Source organism: Cupressus sempervirens, chromosome 5, assembly GCF_028749045.1.
Source record: "Cupressus sempervirens isolate cs-2001-9-10 chromosome 5, ASM2874904v1, whole genome shotgun sequence".
NCBI classification, from domain to species: domain Eukaryota; kingdom Viridiplantae; phylum Streptophyta; class Pinopsida; order Cupressales; family Cupressaceae; genus Cupressus; species Cupressus sempervirens.
Genome location: NC_143122.1, coordinates 181,590,143 through 181,607,613, shown reverse-complemented (window position 1 = coordinate 181,607,613; position 17,471 = coordinate 181,590,143). Strand labels below are relative to the sequence as shown.

At 36.5% G+C, this 17,471-nt stretch overlaps 1 protein-coding gene across 1 annotated transcript in view; it reads left to right on the top strand.

The window, feature by feature from the left end:
• LOC149555013 (B3 domain-containing protein At3g06220-like) overlaps positions 1–11,956 on the top strand; it is a 56,392-nt gene extending 44,436 nt beyond the window's left edge. Inside the window, exon 2 of the mRNA XM_089829044.1 lies at positions 11,265–11,956. Within this exon, the coding sequence (XP_089685170.1) occupies positions 11,265–11,552 (288 nt within the window). The 3' untranslated portion in view covers positions 11,553–11,956. The remainder of the gene's footprint in view (positions 1–11,264) is intronic.
• Positions 11,957–17,471: the final 5,515 nt, after the last annotated feature.

Here is a 17,471-nt window from a genome sequence, read left to right as displayed (position 1 = left end):
GCAGATTGCTTTTTGCTCGACCAACAAACAGGACCTGACCCAAGTGAGAAGCTATACCCTGAAGCAGACTTGCGATCCTCAGAATCACCTGCCCAATCTGAATTTGTGTAGCCCACCAAATCAAGCTCAATACCTGCTGCATAGTGAATCCCACAACCATGAGAACCTTGAATGTATTGAAGGATCCACTTGGCTGCTTTCCAGTGCAGCTCATGGGGCTCCTGCATGAATCGAGAGACCATGCCTCTAGCATAGGAGATGTCAGGTCTCGTATGAGTCAGATAAATGAGACTCCCAACAAGTTGGCAGTACAAAGTGCCATCAACAAGTGGAGAAGAACATTGAGCCTCAAGTTTGACTCCAGAAAGGAAGGGAGTCAGAGCAAGTTTACAGTCAGCCATATGAAACCTCGAGAGTAAATTTAGAGCATACTTGGACTGTGTGATGGTGATCCCAGAAGGAGATTGAAGGATCTCAATCCCAAGAAAGTAATGCAACAAGCCCAAGTCAGTCATCAAAAAACTGTCCTGAAGGGCCACTTTGATAGCCTTAATGGTGGGTGAAGAACTTCTTGTGATTAGCAAGTCATCAACATACAAAACCAAAAATAGAAGTGAATCACCCTGTTGCAAAATGTAGACATTAGGATCAGAATGGCACCAATAGAAAGGAGGAGTCCATCTTGGCATACCAGGCCCGAGGAGCTTGTTTGAGGCCATATAGAGACCTCCGAAGACGGTACACAAGTGAAGAATCCTGAAGGAAGCCCTGTGGTTGCTCCATGTAGATCTCCTCATGAAGGTCACCATGAAGAAAAGCACTCTTCAAATCCATCTGATGTACTTCCCAACGATTAGCTGCAGCAATGGCAAGAACAATTTGAATGGAATTCATTCGGGCAATTGGCGCAAAAGTCTCAGAGTAGTCAATCCTAGGAACCTGGGAGAATCCTTTGGCAACCAAGTGAGCCTTGTGTTTGTCAATTGACCCATCTGCTGCAAATTTTGTCTGATAGATCCACTTACATCGAACAAGTTTTTTTCCTTTAGGAAGAGGGACAAGACCCCAAGTGTGGTTCCTCATCAAGGAACTATACTCTTCCTGCATAGCTGTATCCCACTCAAGAATACCAGAAGCCTCATGAAAGGACTGTGGATCTGAGGCAGTAGCAATGAAGACATGTGGAGCATCCTAGAATTGTGAACGAGTTTGCCTGGTGTCTGATGGATCCCCAACCGAATCACCTGCAGACTGCAAGGTCTGTCTAGCCCAAAGTGGACAGGAAGATGGAGAATCTGGAGGGGAATCATTAACCTGTGAATGATGAGTAGGAGAGGAAGGAGGTGAGTCATCTGAATCACTTTGTGCATCAGAAGTAGACGTAGAAGAGCATTTAGGTGAATCTGACTCATTAGAAGATCTGTCATGTATTCCAAGTGACTCTAATGTCAAGGTAGAAGGAGTTGGAGAAGTGATAGAAAGTGAGCTTGAAGATCCCTCCTCAAACTGAACACTCCTCTCAATGAATAACTCATGTGTAGTAGGGTGGAGCAACCGATAACCCTTCACACCATTAGGATAACCTACAAATATGCAAGGTTTGCTTTGCGGATCCAAAGCCTTACGTTTCTTTGTAGGAATGTGGGTCCATGTAGGGGAGCCAAAAACTCGAAATTGCTTAATTGATGGTTTTCGACCGCACCAAGCTTCAAAAGGAGTAACTCCCTTCAAGGCTCAGTGAGGAACACGGTTCTGGATATAACAAGCACAGTTAATGGCTTCTGCCCAATACTGTGGTGCAAGAGATCTAGAGTGAATCATACAGTTTGCCATTTCCTTCAAGGATCTATTCTTTCATTCTGCAACACCATTTTGTTGAGGATTGTATGGAACTGAATGCTGTAAATCAATCCCCTCTGAAGTGCAAAATCTTTCAAACCGATGGTTGACATACTCAACACCATTGTCTGTGCGCAAAACCTTGATGGCTTTCCCAGATTGCTTTTCTACAAAATTTTTGAAGTCTTGAAAATGATCAAATACCTCTGACTTCTGTTTGAGAAAGTACACCCATGTATATCAAGAAAGGTCATTAATGAATGTGAGGACATATCGGGCCCTGCTGAAAGAAGGATGTTGAAATGGACCAGCCAAATCACTGTGAACTAACTCTAGTATCTGTGAAGCTCTCCATGCCTTACTTTTGTCAAACTTTTCCTTAGGATGCTTACCAAGAATGCAACCTTGGCAAACACCTCCTGGGAATTGAACCGAAGGCAACCTTGTGACCATGCTTAGCTGGTTGAGCTAATGCAAATAGCGGAAGTTAAGATGGCCAAACCGCTTCATGCCATAATTTACTCACATCATTAGAGTAAGTGAATAAAACAGATGGAGGATCAGGAACAAAGTGAGAAAATAGATAGTCGTGACTGATGATCTGCTCTCCCAACTGCAACTACAGAATCACTATGCAACTCACGTATCTCCACTGAATCAGGAGTGAACTCAACCCGCTTCCCTGAACCTGTGTGAGTGATGTGGTATATTGATAGGAGATTAGTTGATAATGAGGGTACACAAAGAACATCATTGAATGTGCCATCCCCCACATCAACAGACCCTCTCCCACACACCTAAACAGGAGTGTCATCACCCATCAAAATAGAAGGCATAGTAGATGGCTCCAAGGATGCAAGTTCTTTCTTAGATGAAGCCATGTGGTGCGAAGCACCCGAATCAAGAACCCAAGTGGATGGTGAGGAAGCAATTGCAACAAGAGCCTTGCTCTTTCCTTTCCTCTTGTTGTTTTCTTTTGCCTTCTTAGACCCTTCATTAGAACTTTGTTTGATAGACTCAGGAACATTAATATTATTCTTCTTGAGAATGTATGTTAAGTGATCAATTTGTTTCTTCAAACATTTATGTTCATCATGACTGGGTCTTTTACAATAGGCACATTTAACCTTTTCTTTCTTAGGCTTATCGCCCTTAGAGGATGAGGTATCAATAGTTGGTTTTGAAGCAATTGGTATCTGATCCTTCTTTTCCTCACTATTATTTTGTTTCTCATCCTTACTATTGTTGTTACTACTTTGTCCTTTTTGTTCTTTTGTGCCTTGGTTGGCAGCTAAGGCATGTGACTTAGAGGACTTAAGAGTGCCCATCTGGATTAGCTTGTCCTGTTCTCGAGTGAGATTGACAACAAAATCATTTAGAGATGGCATGGTGAATTGAGTACCAAGTGCACCCTTAGTAGCATAGAAGGTAGAGACAAACACAGAATATTTTGAACTTAGCTTAGAGAGAATACTAAGAATCAGTTGTTCATCTTTCTTTTCAATTCCACATTGTTTTAACTGCAGCCTTAGTGATTTTAATTTGGTGAAGAAATTTTGGATTGTGTTGAAATTGCCTGGACTTAAACCAATTAATTCATTTTCCAAAATATGACTCCTCATTGAATCTTGTGTGCCAAATAGTGTTTCTAGCTTTGTCCATATTTCATTTGGTGTATCCAAAGACTCAATGTGAAATAGCAAGTGAGGAGAAATAGACAAACACAATGTTCTATATGCCTCATCACATTTGTTAAACCACTTAGGCTTATCTTCATCTTTATCAGGTTCAATTTCAAGTCCCATAGTTATCCTATTTAATCCAGCTTTCCTTAAGTGAATTGTCATGCGTGATTTCCACTCAAAGTAATTGTATGGAGTTAGGATGGGCATATTTGTTTGATCCATGATGAAGAAATGCTAAAAAGAAGAGAACTCAGCCACGACAATGCCCCCCCCCCCCCCCCCAAAAGAACCCCCCCCCAAAAGAAATATGATTTGACACTTTATTTTAGTGCGTTTACAACTACTACTAGAAAGAAATACTTAGTGGTCTTGATTTCAATGCATTACAAACCCTCATGAAGAGCATATGCTGAAAGTGAAACTTAGGCACAATAATCAAGGAAACAAAAAGCACCACTGTGATCTACTCGAAAAATATGCACTTTCAAAAAAAGAATCGCCTTGATACGAGGTCGTATGAGAAAGTAATGATCCTCCGAAATTTCCAAAATGAGAACTGTGCACAGTTACGGCCAAGAATCTGCAATTTCTGAAAAATTTGTGCATGAAAATAAAAAAACAACTCCACTAGTGGATAGAGCACAACAAAATAGCCAAGGTCATAACAAGAATCATTGAAATCGGAGTTCGTATGAGCAAGAACAAGGCATTTGAAAACTGCATTCAAATCTGCGACTGCCAACGGAGAGGGGTATGGCTGTATCTTTCCGCGCTCGATTCTGCAAAATATGTAGATTGCATGCAAAAACTAAAAGATACGTTGATGGATTTTCGAGGCTGCGAACCAAACCCAGAAAGCATTTTTCTTGTTGATGTATAGAAGATGTAGCTGTAGTGTAAATTAGACGCCTTTAACAATAAAAAATGGCTCCAAAAACCAAGAAACGACCCTAGCAACCAAAAAATGTTATGCAAATGTTGAATTAGCTTTCTATGTCCATCAATGGCATGTTGGAACCTGTAATACTGATTGAAAACTTCAAATATGCATGTTAGTTGTTAGATTTGAGATTGAAACCCCAGAAATTAAAATTGTTTTTGTCAAAACTTTTTTGATTCTCAAGATCATCCAAAGATGCAAGAGAAGAGCATATGTCGTTTTTCAAAAAAACTACAATAAGATTTATTAGCCCCCCCCAATCTCTCAAATAAGGAAACTAAAATCTACTCTTGCACATAGAAAAGCTCTGATACCATGTTAGAATCTGAAAAGATTAATAACCTAGAAAACTTGTGCAAAGAATAAATTTTTAAACTATGAATGCAAATGATACAAAATCAAAATAGCAATACAGAGTTAGTCTCTAAGAGAGTAATGCAAATGCTAGAAGCAAAATAACATTAAGAGGATGCAAAAACAAGAGATGCAAATACAAGCCAGGTAGCATGTTTATATAGGCTAGGAAGAGGGAGGAGGTGGCAACACCAACCAATGAGGAGCAACCATCTAGCGGACTAAAGATAGCAAAGTATCTTCCCAAGATAGCTAATGGATTGCTCACATGTAGGAAGGTGACACCTCACAACCATTCACCTAATAAGACATGCTTTATTAACCTAAGCGAGATTATTAAAAGTGTAGGAAAAACCTAGTAATATAGAAAAAATAAAAAATTACACTAACACTACTTATCTTCTGGTCCACCACTCTACCATCTCGTAATAGGGCGACAAGTATGGAGGATGTTAGTGCAAGTAAGAATGCCAAGCAGACAAACACCAAGAAAGACAAAGAGGATATGATACCCAGAACACCCTTCTTCTCGAAAATGAAGCAAATAACTGACACCAATATCGGTGCAGTGGACATGATACCGATGAAGGACAGACTAAAGGAAGGACAATCCCCCTTGGCAAAGAGGATGTCAATGAGACAGATTTTGGATCGAGGTTGGATGAGTTAGGAAAGGTTGCTATTAAGAAAAGGCATTTGGGCACCCTTTCCTCTCTCAATGCTTTTTTTGGATTTGCGAAGGAATATGAGGACCATGAAAGGATACTACAAGCAGCAAGCGGCGTGGTGAAGTCAACGAAACTCAAGGCAAAGCACACACCTAGTCCTCCTATGGAAGAAGTTAATGAAAGGCTAGTTCATTACCTTAGCTAAGAAAATGAAAGAAAAGGGAAGAGTTATATTAGAAGGTCATTTGATGTAAGCCCAAGTGGCAAATTTCTCTTTCTTTTAGAATAGGACAAGTGTCTATTTCTGATTGGCCACCATTTTGGTGCCTTCTCATTGGTTGCCACTTTTAGACTTTTTTCATTGGTCCATTGACGAGGTGGCAGCTTCTCATTGGCCAATGGGGTGGCAACCCTAATTAGGGTTTTGAGGATCCACTCTGGATCGGTGATCTTGTTTTGATCTTCACCATCCGTTGTATTTTTGGCCCTTATATAAGGCCATTTGCTCTCATTTGTAAAGTGTTGGAAAAATTGTTGCTAAGATAATACCAAAATCGCTCTCTTTTTCATTGTTGTGACTTGCATGGTGATTAAGAACATTGGGTATTATTGCATGTTTTTTACTTCCACAGTTAGATTTCTTTTCAAGTTGTTTAAGGAAATTTCATTTGAAGTTGTTTAAGTGAGGTTAAAGTAGATGGATAGTTGTATGTTAGCATTGGTAAATGTTTGATAGGGATCAATACTAGACCACTAGCATCCTAGCGGCTGGTTGGGAAGCTTTGTGTGGCAAACTAGTTTATTATTCCTTTGAATCATTGCATCTGTGGAGGTGGGGCCGCTCGTTAGCCTTCATTAGATTCAATCCTCGTCCATTTGCTAAACTTCCATTCATAGGAGTAGGAGTAGAATAGTGAGTAGCTGGGTAGTTGAAGCTTAGAGAAGGAAGTTAGAGAAGTAAGTCAAGTATCAAAACACATCCATTCACCTTCCACAACCATCGCTTTCCCATCAACATCATCACTGGCAGACACATCCTTCATCATCACCACTATCAACATTATTTGCCCTCGCACATTTCACAAACTGAACCACCATCACCTTCATCCCACCAAAGTCCAAGTCATCTTCAACAATTTGCGTAAGGTCGTCTACATGATTACCAGTGAATCATATCGATAAAACTGAGCGAGTATCCAATGGTGTAAGGAACATTGGAGCTATTCTCATATCCCATGAGTAATAACTTTTCAAGAGAGGAGTTGCATGTTTGATATCCCATATCAAATATTGAAATCCTCATATGTTATGTAAGTGATACAAAACTCGCATCAACAAGTAACTTCACCGTTAACTTTCTCTGATAAGGAATCTAGAGTTTCTTTGTATCTCGTTATATGTCTGGAGGATCCACTATCAATTACCCATGCCTTATTTGAGATTTCATTTGATAGAGAGGAATACAAAACACGGTTCTTAGGATCATGAGTCTCTTGTTCTCTACTGACATTTGTACAATTTGCTTGTTGTTTGGAATTTTCCGGACAATTAGATCTATAGTGTCCAAATTTTTCACATTTGAAACACTTTATTTTAGATAGATCTTTCTTGGGCTTTCCATTCTTCTGATTTCCTCTTTTCTTCTTGAAGTGCTTTTTCTTGCCTTTATAGGAGTTTGCATTAAGAATGTGAAGTTCTTCATCTTCTACTTTTGGTTTTCCTCCTTTCTTTAGTTTTCTTGACTTTTTTTGAAAACAATCATTCTTAAGTCTGTTAAAATCCGGAAGCTGATCTCTAGCACTTATTCCTTGTGCAAATGTTTCCCATGATTCTGGCAATCCATCTATGGCCATGAGCGTTAGTTTGATGTCATTAATGATGGTTCCTATGCTTGATAATTCATCTCTAATGCCGACAACTCTTAGGAAATAAGAGTTTATCGATTCTCCTTTATTTATTTGGATGTGATTTAGTTGTCTTTTTAGTGCAAGAACCCTAGTTGCATTGTTTACTTCATATGCATTCCGTAATGCATTCATCATATCGTAGGCAGTTTGGTGTTTTGTAAGCATAGGTACGATATCATTTTTAACTCCATCCAAGATGATTTGAATGGCTTTTCTATTTTCATTGGTCCATATGGATTTGTGAGGTTCAACTGGTGGCTGTTTGGATGCTCCATCAACAAATTGTTTAACATTGTTTTTTTTAAGAATCATCAATATTCTGAATTTCTAGGCTTCAAAGTGTTCCTTCCCATCGAATCTGTCCTCAGGTCTGATTGTATATGCCATTGAAAATGCGAGAAAACTACTGAATATATATGAGGTCTGATTACTGAAATTTTGCAGAGCCCTAGATCTGATAACTTGGCTCTGATACCATGTAAAGTTTTGCAAATTCTTGAGTCTTGAATCAGACTTGTAATTTAGTTTCGAGTTGCTGAGAATGATATTTTAAACAATATGTATATTCAGATTTATTGAGGCAGATATCACTAATGTTTATTGCAGGTCCAGTCCTCTGTACTCGATCTTGTATGATTGAGAATATCTTTGCTATGTATTCGTGGGAAGGAGAATGCTTGGAAGATCAGACTGCTATGTGTATGTGTGTCCTTCAAACTACATTCTCAACCCATATATATATATCCTTCTAGAGGGTATGTCCCTCAAGGGACATAACCCTTGGCATTTAACAAACAAATTTGTCATCCCTAAGCTGGCGATCTTAGTAGATAAATTAGTTATGACTAACTAAGTTTAACCAAGAACAAGATAAGGTATTTGTCTATAAATCGCCGGCACCTTTAGAGAAAATATATATTAATTTGAATGCTATTTATTAGGAATATATGAATAGAAGAGCAGGTACGGTCTGTACCATCAGACCTGTAGGTTATCTAGGTTAGATTCTTAACAGGTTGAATGACTACATGAAATTCATATTAAGGCATATTGATAACGTAGTTGATATAACAATCTCCTTTGTCTCAGTGGATGATAGGTACACACTTGATTATAGATGGATGAAAATTGATGATGGAGGCCAAGTGCTTTCTTTTAGTGACAAGCTCATGGGAGTGGACTCAAGGGCAATGGAAGTTGATTCAAGTTTAGTATGCCAAGAAGGTAGAAAACTAGATGAGGGATTTTCTGTGGATATAACATTTTGTGTCCATTAATATATTGTAATAAAAGCTCATGGCATTCATTAAGTGGTTTTTGTATGCTAGTTATTGTGAGACAAGTTTTGCATGACAAATGTCCAACATAGTGGCCCCAAAGATGTTGTCTTATTCATTATAATGCTAGCCGCATTTTCTAAAGCCATGCACGTGCCCTTGTGACAAAATTCTCAATGATGTCAAAGTGTCATGCATATATTGAATGTGATTCAATCCTTTCTCTCATACACTATAATGATTAATCAAAATATTCCAAAGAGGGTGTATTGAAAAGAGGTTACTGGTGAAATGGATGGCTTTTCTAAGAAGCAAGTTCTATACTAAGTATCTAGTTCCACATGGTCCTCATTTTATGTCTTATAAAGAGGGTGTAATTGATGTTTATGATTCATGCATTTGAAGAAGACATAATGCCCAGCCTATCGAAATCAACGACAAAGGTTATAAGCTTCAAATTACTTTTTTGGTAAGAAGTTACTTTAGTCACCTATTGTAACCAAAAGTTAGGAGATGAGCCTTATTTACGCGAAAATGATAAAAATCCTAACCAAATTTGGTTATGGTTTGTAAGACGTAATTATTAGGTAGTGATAGGTGTTTATCAAGAATAACAAGAAATGTATTTGATTCTTATGTCTTGAATATGATTATGGGTTGTTATTATTAATTTCTTGTATGTCAAATTGATAATCTATTTGTGTACTTGTGTGATACATTAGTCTTCAATTCAACTTATACATGTAAATGGTGAACACATTCACACCCTAGTATCTTGGTTAGAAAGTGTTAAGGTTACCTTTTTCCTCGTATATGGAAATACGTTTACTTTCTTTCATCATTTTCCATATCCAACTCATTTTTGTACTTAAACCCCTTCTGTAGTTGTTATTGATCATTGTATCTTACTTGGAACTCGTTTGTCTACCAGTAAGGTCCTTGTTATCCTTTCTTTAGTTTTACATTTCCCTCTTTGTACTTCAAGTTAAAAGTATTAAAAAACCCTAAACAACCCCAGCATACAAGGGAGAGGCCCCTGTCAAATGCAGGGGAAGATTGTGAAATATCATTATTTGATCACAATCTCTCCAACTGTTGGAACAATTGTCATTGCCCTTAGGGCAAACGGTCATTTTTTAAGACAACATTCGCAGTGACAAATCTGTTTATCAACAAATCCAAAGAAAGGGACAGGAGAGGCGACCCATATTTGAAAAATAGATTTTTGCAGTACTGTTACAGAAGAAGTTGAATAAATTGAAGCACTATCCAGCTCAAAAGTCATGAAAGTCCAAAACTGAGAAATAAAAAACATTTTTACCGAAATTCCAAAATATTTTAGTATATTTTTGAATAAAAGTAATGCTAATTCATTTCCTAGAACTGAGAAATCTAACTAGGTTGTTGGTTGGCCTATCTTCAAACTATAAAAACATAGTTACCAAGATTGGAAATCCAGATTCAAGGAGAGGAATAATAATCCGAAGATCTAGAACTTCCCCTCAAAATGGAAAGGCTGGCTCAGAAAAACAAAGTGTGTATGTGAAATTATTATTGGTGTGGTGATCAGACCAAGTCAGGTTTGATGTGGTATTGAAACAGTGTAAGAAATGAAATAATTGAAATATAAGTTCAGTAAAAAGATACACTTATAAAATGTTTGGATTGGATCAGACTTCTGTACATGATAAAATTCTGGATCCCAAAGGATTTGAATTAGATCTTGTTCTATTTGTCAAATGTTGACACAACATAATGGTGCCACAGTCCATGCTTACTTTGAGAACCATAGACAAATATATATTGTGTAAGATACTGCAAACCATACTAGTGTATACATCCCAAAGTCTGTTCTTTCTTAACATGTTTCTAGAGAATCCAGTTTACTGTTTGTTCTCTCCTACGAATCAGCAATAAGTACAAAATTTGCTGTCACTAACATCATGTTTATTTCTGTGGTTAATGGGTGTGACAGATGTGTGGCTCTAAAAGCAACACCTCAAGGCATGTTTCTGAAATGTTAATTTCCTATTCACACAATAAGGCATAATTAAGTTACCGTTACTATAAAATAATTTAGCAAAGGCTAGGTAAGCTGCTGTCCTATGCTTTATAATAAAGGGAGTTCCCTTCTTATTCAACGAGATATATTTGTTTGCCACCTTTATGGGAAAAAACAATATTTTTGTTCTGTCTTACTTGCAATGATAACTTTGTTTGGCTGGAAGGCTCCCTTGGCATTCATTCAATATAAAATAATATTTTTGTGGTCATTTATTGACTACAAAAATGTTCATTGTTTCTAGCTACATCACAGATGCCCTATCTCCCTTGTTTCGTTTTCATTCCAAAAAATCTGCTTGTAGCTTTCAGAGGAAATACAAAGTGATAATGAGAGAAGTCACATTTTAGGCAGATGCATCTAGGGAAGTGAGTGGGCACAATTACGTGTAATCATTGAATTGATTCAGCAGAGATGGTTTCGAAATTGACCTTAGGCTACTATTTGAGCTTTATATGGAAGACTAAACTCTTAAAAATGTAGAATTATTTTCTGTAATTTGTTACCAAAATTTCTGATTCTTTTGTTTCAGAGAATTCCACCTGAGTTTGCAGCACAGTTTAAAGATCAAATCAGGGAGGACCTTATCTTAGAAGGGCCAAGTGGACAGATATGGACTGTAAGCCGAGATCCAGAGATGAATTTGATCGAAGGCTGGGACAAATTTGTTTCTGATCACTCTCTTAGGGATGGAGAGTTTGTGGTATTCAACCTGGTTGATCGATCCCATTTCACTGTCCATATATATGGTGAAGGTGGTAGTGAAAAACATACATTTTTCAGGATTGATGTGAAGCAAATTGGAGTGGAGTATATGTAATGTGAAACAGCACCGGAATATATGAAGCCAGGATTATTTGTAAATGAATTATGGACAGTAAAAACTTTTTCAAGATATCTAAAAACTTAGTAATACTAGTTATGGCTCTTGGACTAACAGATTCTGTGGTTATGATAATATTCGGAATCCATATATTTTTGTTTTGGCTTTACTACGAGGCATGACATTCTTGATGCAATCAAACCTATTTTTGCAATCAGTGTTCAGTACTTATAGGGATTGTGCCTCTGGCATGGAACATGCAGGATATTATCACTGCAGCATATGCTTTTGAGCAATCATTGTTGTAGTTCAAGATCATTTTGATTCTGTGAGTGAATTTTCATGGAGTTGCATCTCATGGAACCAAATTTTCAATATTAAAATGTGCTCACCTTTTTCCATTAGAGTGATTACAATTGTACAACTATTATGTTAAACAAGATCTGTTGTGATTGTACACTCAGTAATTACAATTATATAGTAACTAGTAATGTAATGTCGAGGAATTTGTTTTTTTTTACAGTATTCCATCAACAGTGATTGTATATAGAAGTGGATATAGGGGAATTTATTGACATTTTTTATACCTATCTCGTTTTGAACAGGAAAATAGTTTTCATGATAAGCAAGTGCTGCTTGAACCTGGTTATAGACTAGACAAATTATCTAAATTATATTCATTCTGCACAAAAATGAAGAGCTATGAACTATTTACAGTTGCAGAGATTGCCTATTTATAGATCTGCTTCCACGATGTTCTGCCAGCGATAAATGTGGTATTTTCCCCAATTTTCCTTGGGTTGCCAGTTGTATTTAACTGAATTTGAACTGCAATCCTCTTCGGGAAAACTATTTTATTACATATATATCTCACTATATAGTCCGACCGCAAATAACTGCTTTTGTTGAGCAACAATACTATACTGACTGCAAATATCATAATGTTTATAACTTTAATGAATCCAAACCCTTTGACATTGTTTCTTCTGAACATGTGATAGAATATTATTTCGTTCTATTTCTTCAGCCTTTAGGAAAATAGAACAAGAATCAATTCAATTAATTTGCCTTTCAAATCCAAGAACATCTGTTCCTTTGAATGCAGATACAATATGTGCAGTAGAGAAACATAACGGAATTTTATTTTTTGAATAGATGTTTTCTAAAACGGGAAGTTAGATTGAACGTATGCACATAAAACATATGTAAGATGCTTGACCTTTCTAGGAATTTTTTAATCTTCATTGCATCCGCATACATTAGCACTGATGAAAAATATAGAAAATTCTCCTTGGATGGGTTTTAAAAACATTTTCTAATGCTTGAGAGTGTCAGTCTAGGTTTGAAAAGCAAAATAGAATAGGTAAATTTATTATTCAACAATTAAAGATTATAGTTTTGTGTCGGACTGAAGAATATTTGAACTTCCATTAAGTGGTTTGCAATCGGGCATTTCAAATTTGTTAGAACTTCACCTATACTTTCGCTTTTGTTTATACTTGGGTTTTTGGAAAACTTCAACAATCAGATGGTAATGAAGGTAATCCAAGTCAATAATTTTGGTTGAGTCACTATTCTTTTGTTATGATCCTTCAAGAATGTAGATTTCACATTTATTTGATTAACTTTCCATCCATTTTGTGCTGAGAGAGCCAACCATCCTAAATCAAAGACGACTTCACTATAGGCAGAAATATATACCCTCTTTTTTATCATGTCATTTTGCAACAAGCCTTGCTTTGTGTTTCTTGTGTGAGCCACTAACGTGTACTTGTTTCGAAAGACCAACTCGCAACCAATAGTTTTATAACTTCACGTGTGATCAACCAACTTCTAATCGTCAATTTTCAAAAGAACATCATACTTTCACATAGGCTTATTCCTATAATGTCCTCTTTTCAAATAAGTCCATATAGAAAAATCTATGTTCATTCCCTATTTTTTATTAGGGAATTCTGGTCGATTTCAATCCCATGCTCTCATCTCTCAAATTATATAGGGGTTCTGTGTTTCTATGTGAACTTTTGTTGGGGTTTTATATGTGTGACCATACTAGCTTACCTTCACATAAACCTTACTCCGTTCCTTCTCCTTATCGAAGTCAGACTTTCTTTACCATCATATCTTGACACCAATCATCAATCTCTACTCATAGGTATGAGTTATGCAATATTTATGATCCCTGGCTTTCTTTTCTCTTGTATTTTTAACCTAACCTACCTCTTTGCATATCTTGACTTTCACTGATGGCTTGTCTTGTCTTTTCTGCTCTTTAAAGGGTTGTTACCCCACAAAACAACAAACCTTGGTAATATTTCTTGATGTTAATTGAATTGTATTTGCAACTTCTTATGTGGTCAATCTTCACATTTCATTTTTTAATGGTGGTTGAAGCTGACCTATAGATCCCCATGATTTATAAACTTTTGTTTTGGGTAGGAACCTATTTTAACTATGAATCTTTTGTCTATATTTGTTTTAACCCGTAGTGATGGAGTCATTCAACTGTTTACATCCAAAACTCTAGTAAACATCGCTCAGAGCACATTTTGTGCAATGTGCCAAATTATAGACAAACCCCTTTAGTTTCTGTCACATCTTGATTAATTAAGCTAGTCTAATCACTAGAATATTGTACTCATTGTATGAATGAAAACAAGTAGGTATGCAGTTTGATTATTTTGATTAATTAAGCTAGTCTAATCACTAGAATATTGTACTCATTGTATGAATGAAAACAAGTAGGTATGCAGTTTGATTATTTTAAGTATTGTTGAAATCTTTTTATGGTGGCAACTAACTATGAAAGTGTGACAAGAATCATAGACAAGTTGGAGAGAGTGTCATTGGAGAAAAAGGGTCTAGTTGATTGAGGTAATATGTCACGATGGAATTGATATACACTCTGACTCATGCAGTTAGGTTGCATGTTGAGCGGCGAAAGAATTGTCTTCAAAGAAACCCAAATGAAGATAAGAGTTTGGTGCTCTACACAGACAAGAAAAGAAGATAAATGCTCTCACGAGTATTGTAAGACTTACTATGGAGTAATGTGAAAAGTACCCAAAAAAAAGATCCATTTTGAGCACCAACTTTCTTATGTATCGTTGGACCTGTAGGTAATACAACCGACTTGGGACATATTGTTCAGTTAATGAAAAAGTAGCTGATTGAGACAATCAAATTTGATAAACCTTAACATTGTGAGGAATATGAAAGATCTGAGATTAATGTCAGATTGTAGTGAGTGAGTGTGTATGTATGTAACTAGTTATGAGATATCCTTCTTGAGGCATCTATTGTACTGATAGAATTTATGAAAATAGGTGTCTCGAGAAGGATACCTATCTATCGGCACACACACGCACACGCACACGTGAACACACACACACACACACACACACACACACACACACACACCCACACCAATTGCGATGAAGAATGAAAGTTATTATTATTTAATTTGTTTTGATCTACAATAGTAAATTGTAATTATTAGATATTAAATATTTCATGAAATAATATATATTTTACATGTGTATCTCAAAATATGTTTAATGCAATAGATTCCATTTGAGAAGAAAAGAAAAATTGTATATATGATAGGTAATACGATCAAAATATATGTTTTTAATTCAAGTAATTAGAATTAAATTAAGGGTTGAAATTAGAGTTTTGATTTGCATTAGCATTAGTAGAAGTTTTTTTTTTGGTTAGATTATAATTTAAAATAGAATGAAGGTTGAAGTGGAAGTCAAGATTTATATATATAAAATATATATAGAGAAGCTAAGAATTTTCAAGGCTTTAATTTTTATAATATAAAGTTTGTTGGTCAATTATAACATTATAGTCTCTCTCTCTCTCTCTCACACACACACACACACACACACACACACACACACACACACACACACACCTCTCTCCTCCTAATTTTCCTCTTTAACTTTCTCCCCTCAACACTCAAACCATATCTTTCCCCTAATTACCCTCTCTTTGTATTCCCCACCTTAATTATGCTCTTGCACTCGCTCCCCTAGATGTAAACTCACCATCTATTCCCCTTATTTATCCTCTATATCTACCTCATTTGTCTAACCCTCTCCCAGACATCTCTCATGTCCCTCATAATTATTCTCTCTTTCTCTCTCCAATTACTCTATTTGTCCTCTTTATCTACCTCATCTGTTGTCTCTTTCCACCTCATCTCTTTCTATATTCCCTTTCTCCTATCTCCCACCCCTCTCACCATCTCGTTCCCTAATTGTAAACTCTCTCTCTCTCTCTCTCTCTCTCTCTCTCTCTGTGAACCTCATCGTTCTAGCCTTATCTCCCCTTGTTCCACTCTCTCACATATGCCCCCTTCCTCATTTATCTTTATCTCTCATACTCTCTCTCTCTCTCTCTCTCTCTCTCTCTCTCTCTCTCTCTTTTCACCATATCTTACCCATTATTTAACCCCTCCCTCTCTCTCTCTCTCACACACACACACACACACACACACATTACCAACTCTGTACATTGGATGCCCTAATTATTCTCTTCCTCTCTACATCAACTCTCTCAGCCTCCTTATTGACTCTTTGTACCTCACCTCTTTTCATATTCTCCCTTTCACTTATCTCCCACCCCCTCTCACCATCTCCTCCCCTAATTATAATTTATCTCTACATAATCATCTCTCTCTCTCTCTCTCTCTCTCTTCCTTGTTTTATCTTTGCCACCTCATCTCTCCATATCTTCTCCCTTTCTCCTATTTCCCACCCCCCCTCACCATCTTCTCCCCTAATTACCATTTATCTCTACATTATGTCTCTCACACTCTCTCTCTCTCTCTCTCTCTCTCTCTCTCTCTCTCTCTCTTAGCTCTCTTTATATAGCTCAATCTATTTCTATTACGACCTCTGTGTGTGTGTGTGTGTGTGTGTACCTCATGTCTCTCACCCTCCCCCTTGTCTCACTCTCTATTTACAATGTCCCCTCCTCTTAGTAGTGCCTATTATATTTGTCTCATGTATATTTATCTCTCACCTGATCTCTCTATGTCTTTTGCATGTGTCACCCTCATCCCCTTGTCTCATTTTCTTTGACATCTCCCCTCCTATAATTACTCCCCACCCCCACTCTCTCTCTCTCTCTCTCTCTCTCTCTCTCTCTCTCTCTCTCCCTCTCTCCCCTCATAACCATCTCCATTCATGCGCCAAGATATATATACATATACACAATTTTGAATTTTATAAATTGTTAATTGAAATTTGTATAGTTCTCTTCAAATACTTACTAAGTATACTACTAGGTTATTTATTAGTGTCCTTTTTGGCTTAAAAGCATTAAATATACCAATTCAAATAATTGAAGTCACATAAGATATTCAAATCGATTAGGACAATTCACATGTCAACACTCATGTTTTAAGTTCTTAAAATAACTTAGCCTACAAATTTATATTATAAACTTTTCTAAATACATAGAATTTTGTTCTCAATAATATTCAGCTTCATTTAAATGATTAAGAAATGCTTTTTATTTGCAATATGCTAGCTTAAAAAATTTAGTAATCTACATCTATAAATCAAACAAATGATATTTTCTTATTATATTTTTCCAAGAAAAATAATTACAAATGATGATAAAGTAATCTTCATTTTGTGTTCAATTAGTCAACACAGGAATACTTTGAAGATTATACAAAATACTCTTTAAGGGTTTTGGTCTCCACTTTTTGTAGAAATGTGTTAAGTGTTTAAATTTGTGCTCTTCCTCAAATTAGAGTATGGAGTGATCAATATTTTTTCATTGGATATGTTTAGCTATTCTTTGAATCACGATTGTGAGATCCATGGTCTTTGCTTCAACAATGTAAAAGGAAAGGAAAGAACATAACAGTTCCAACAATTTTACAAATATTTTTAAATA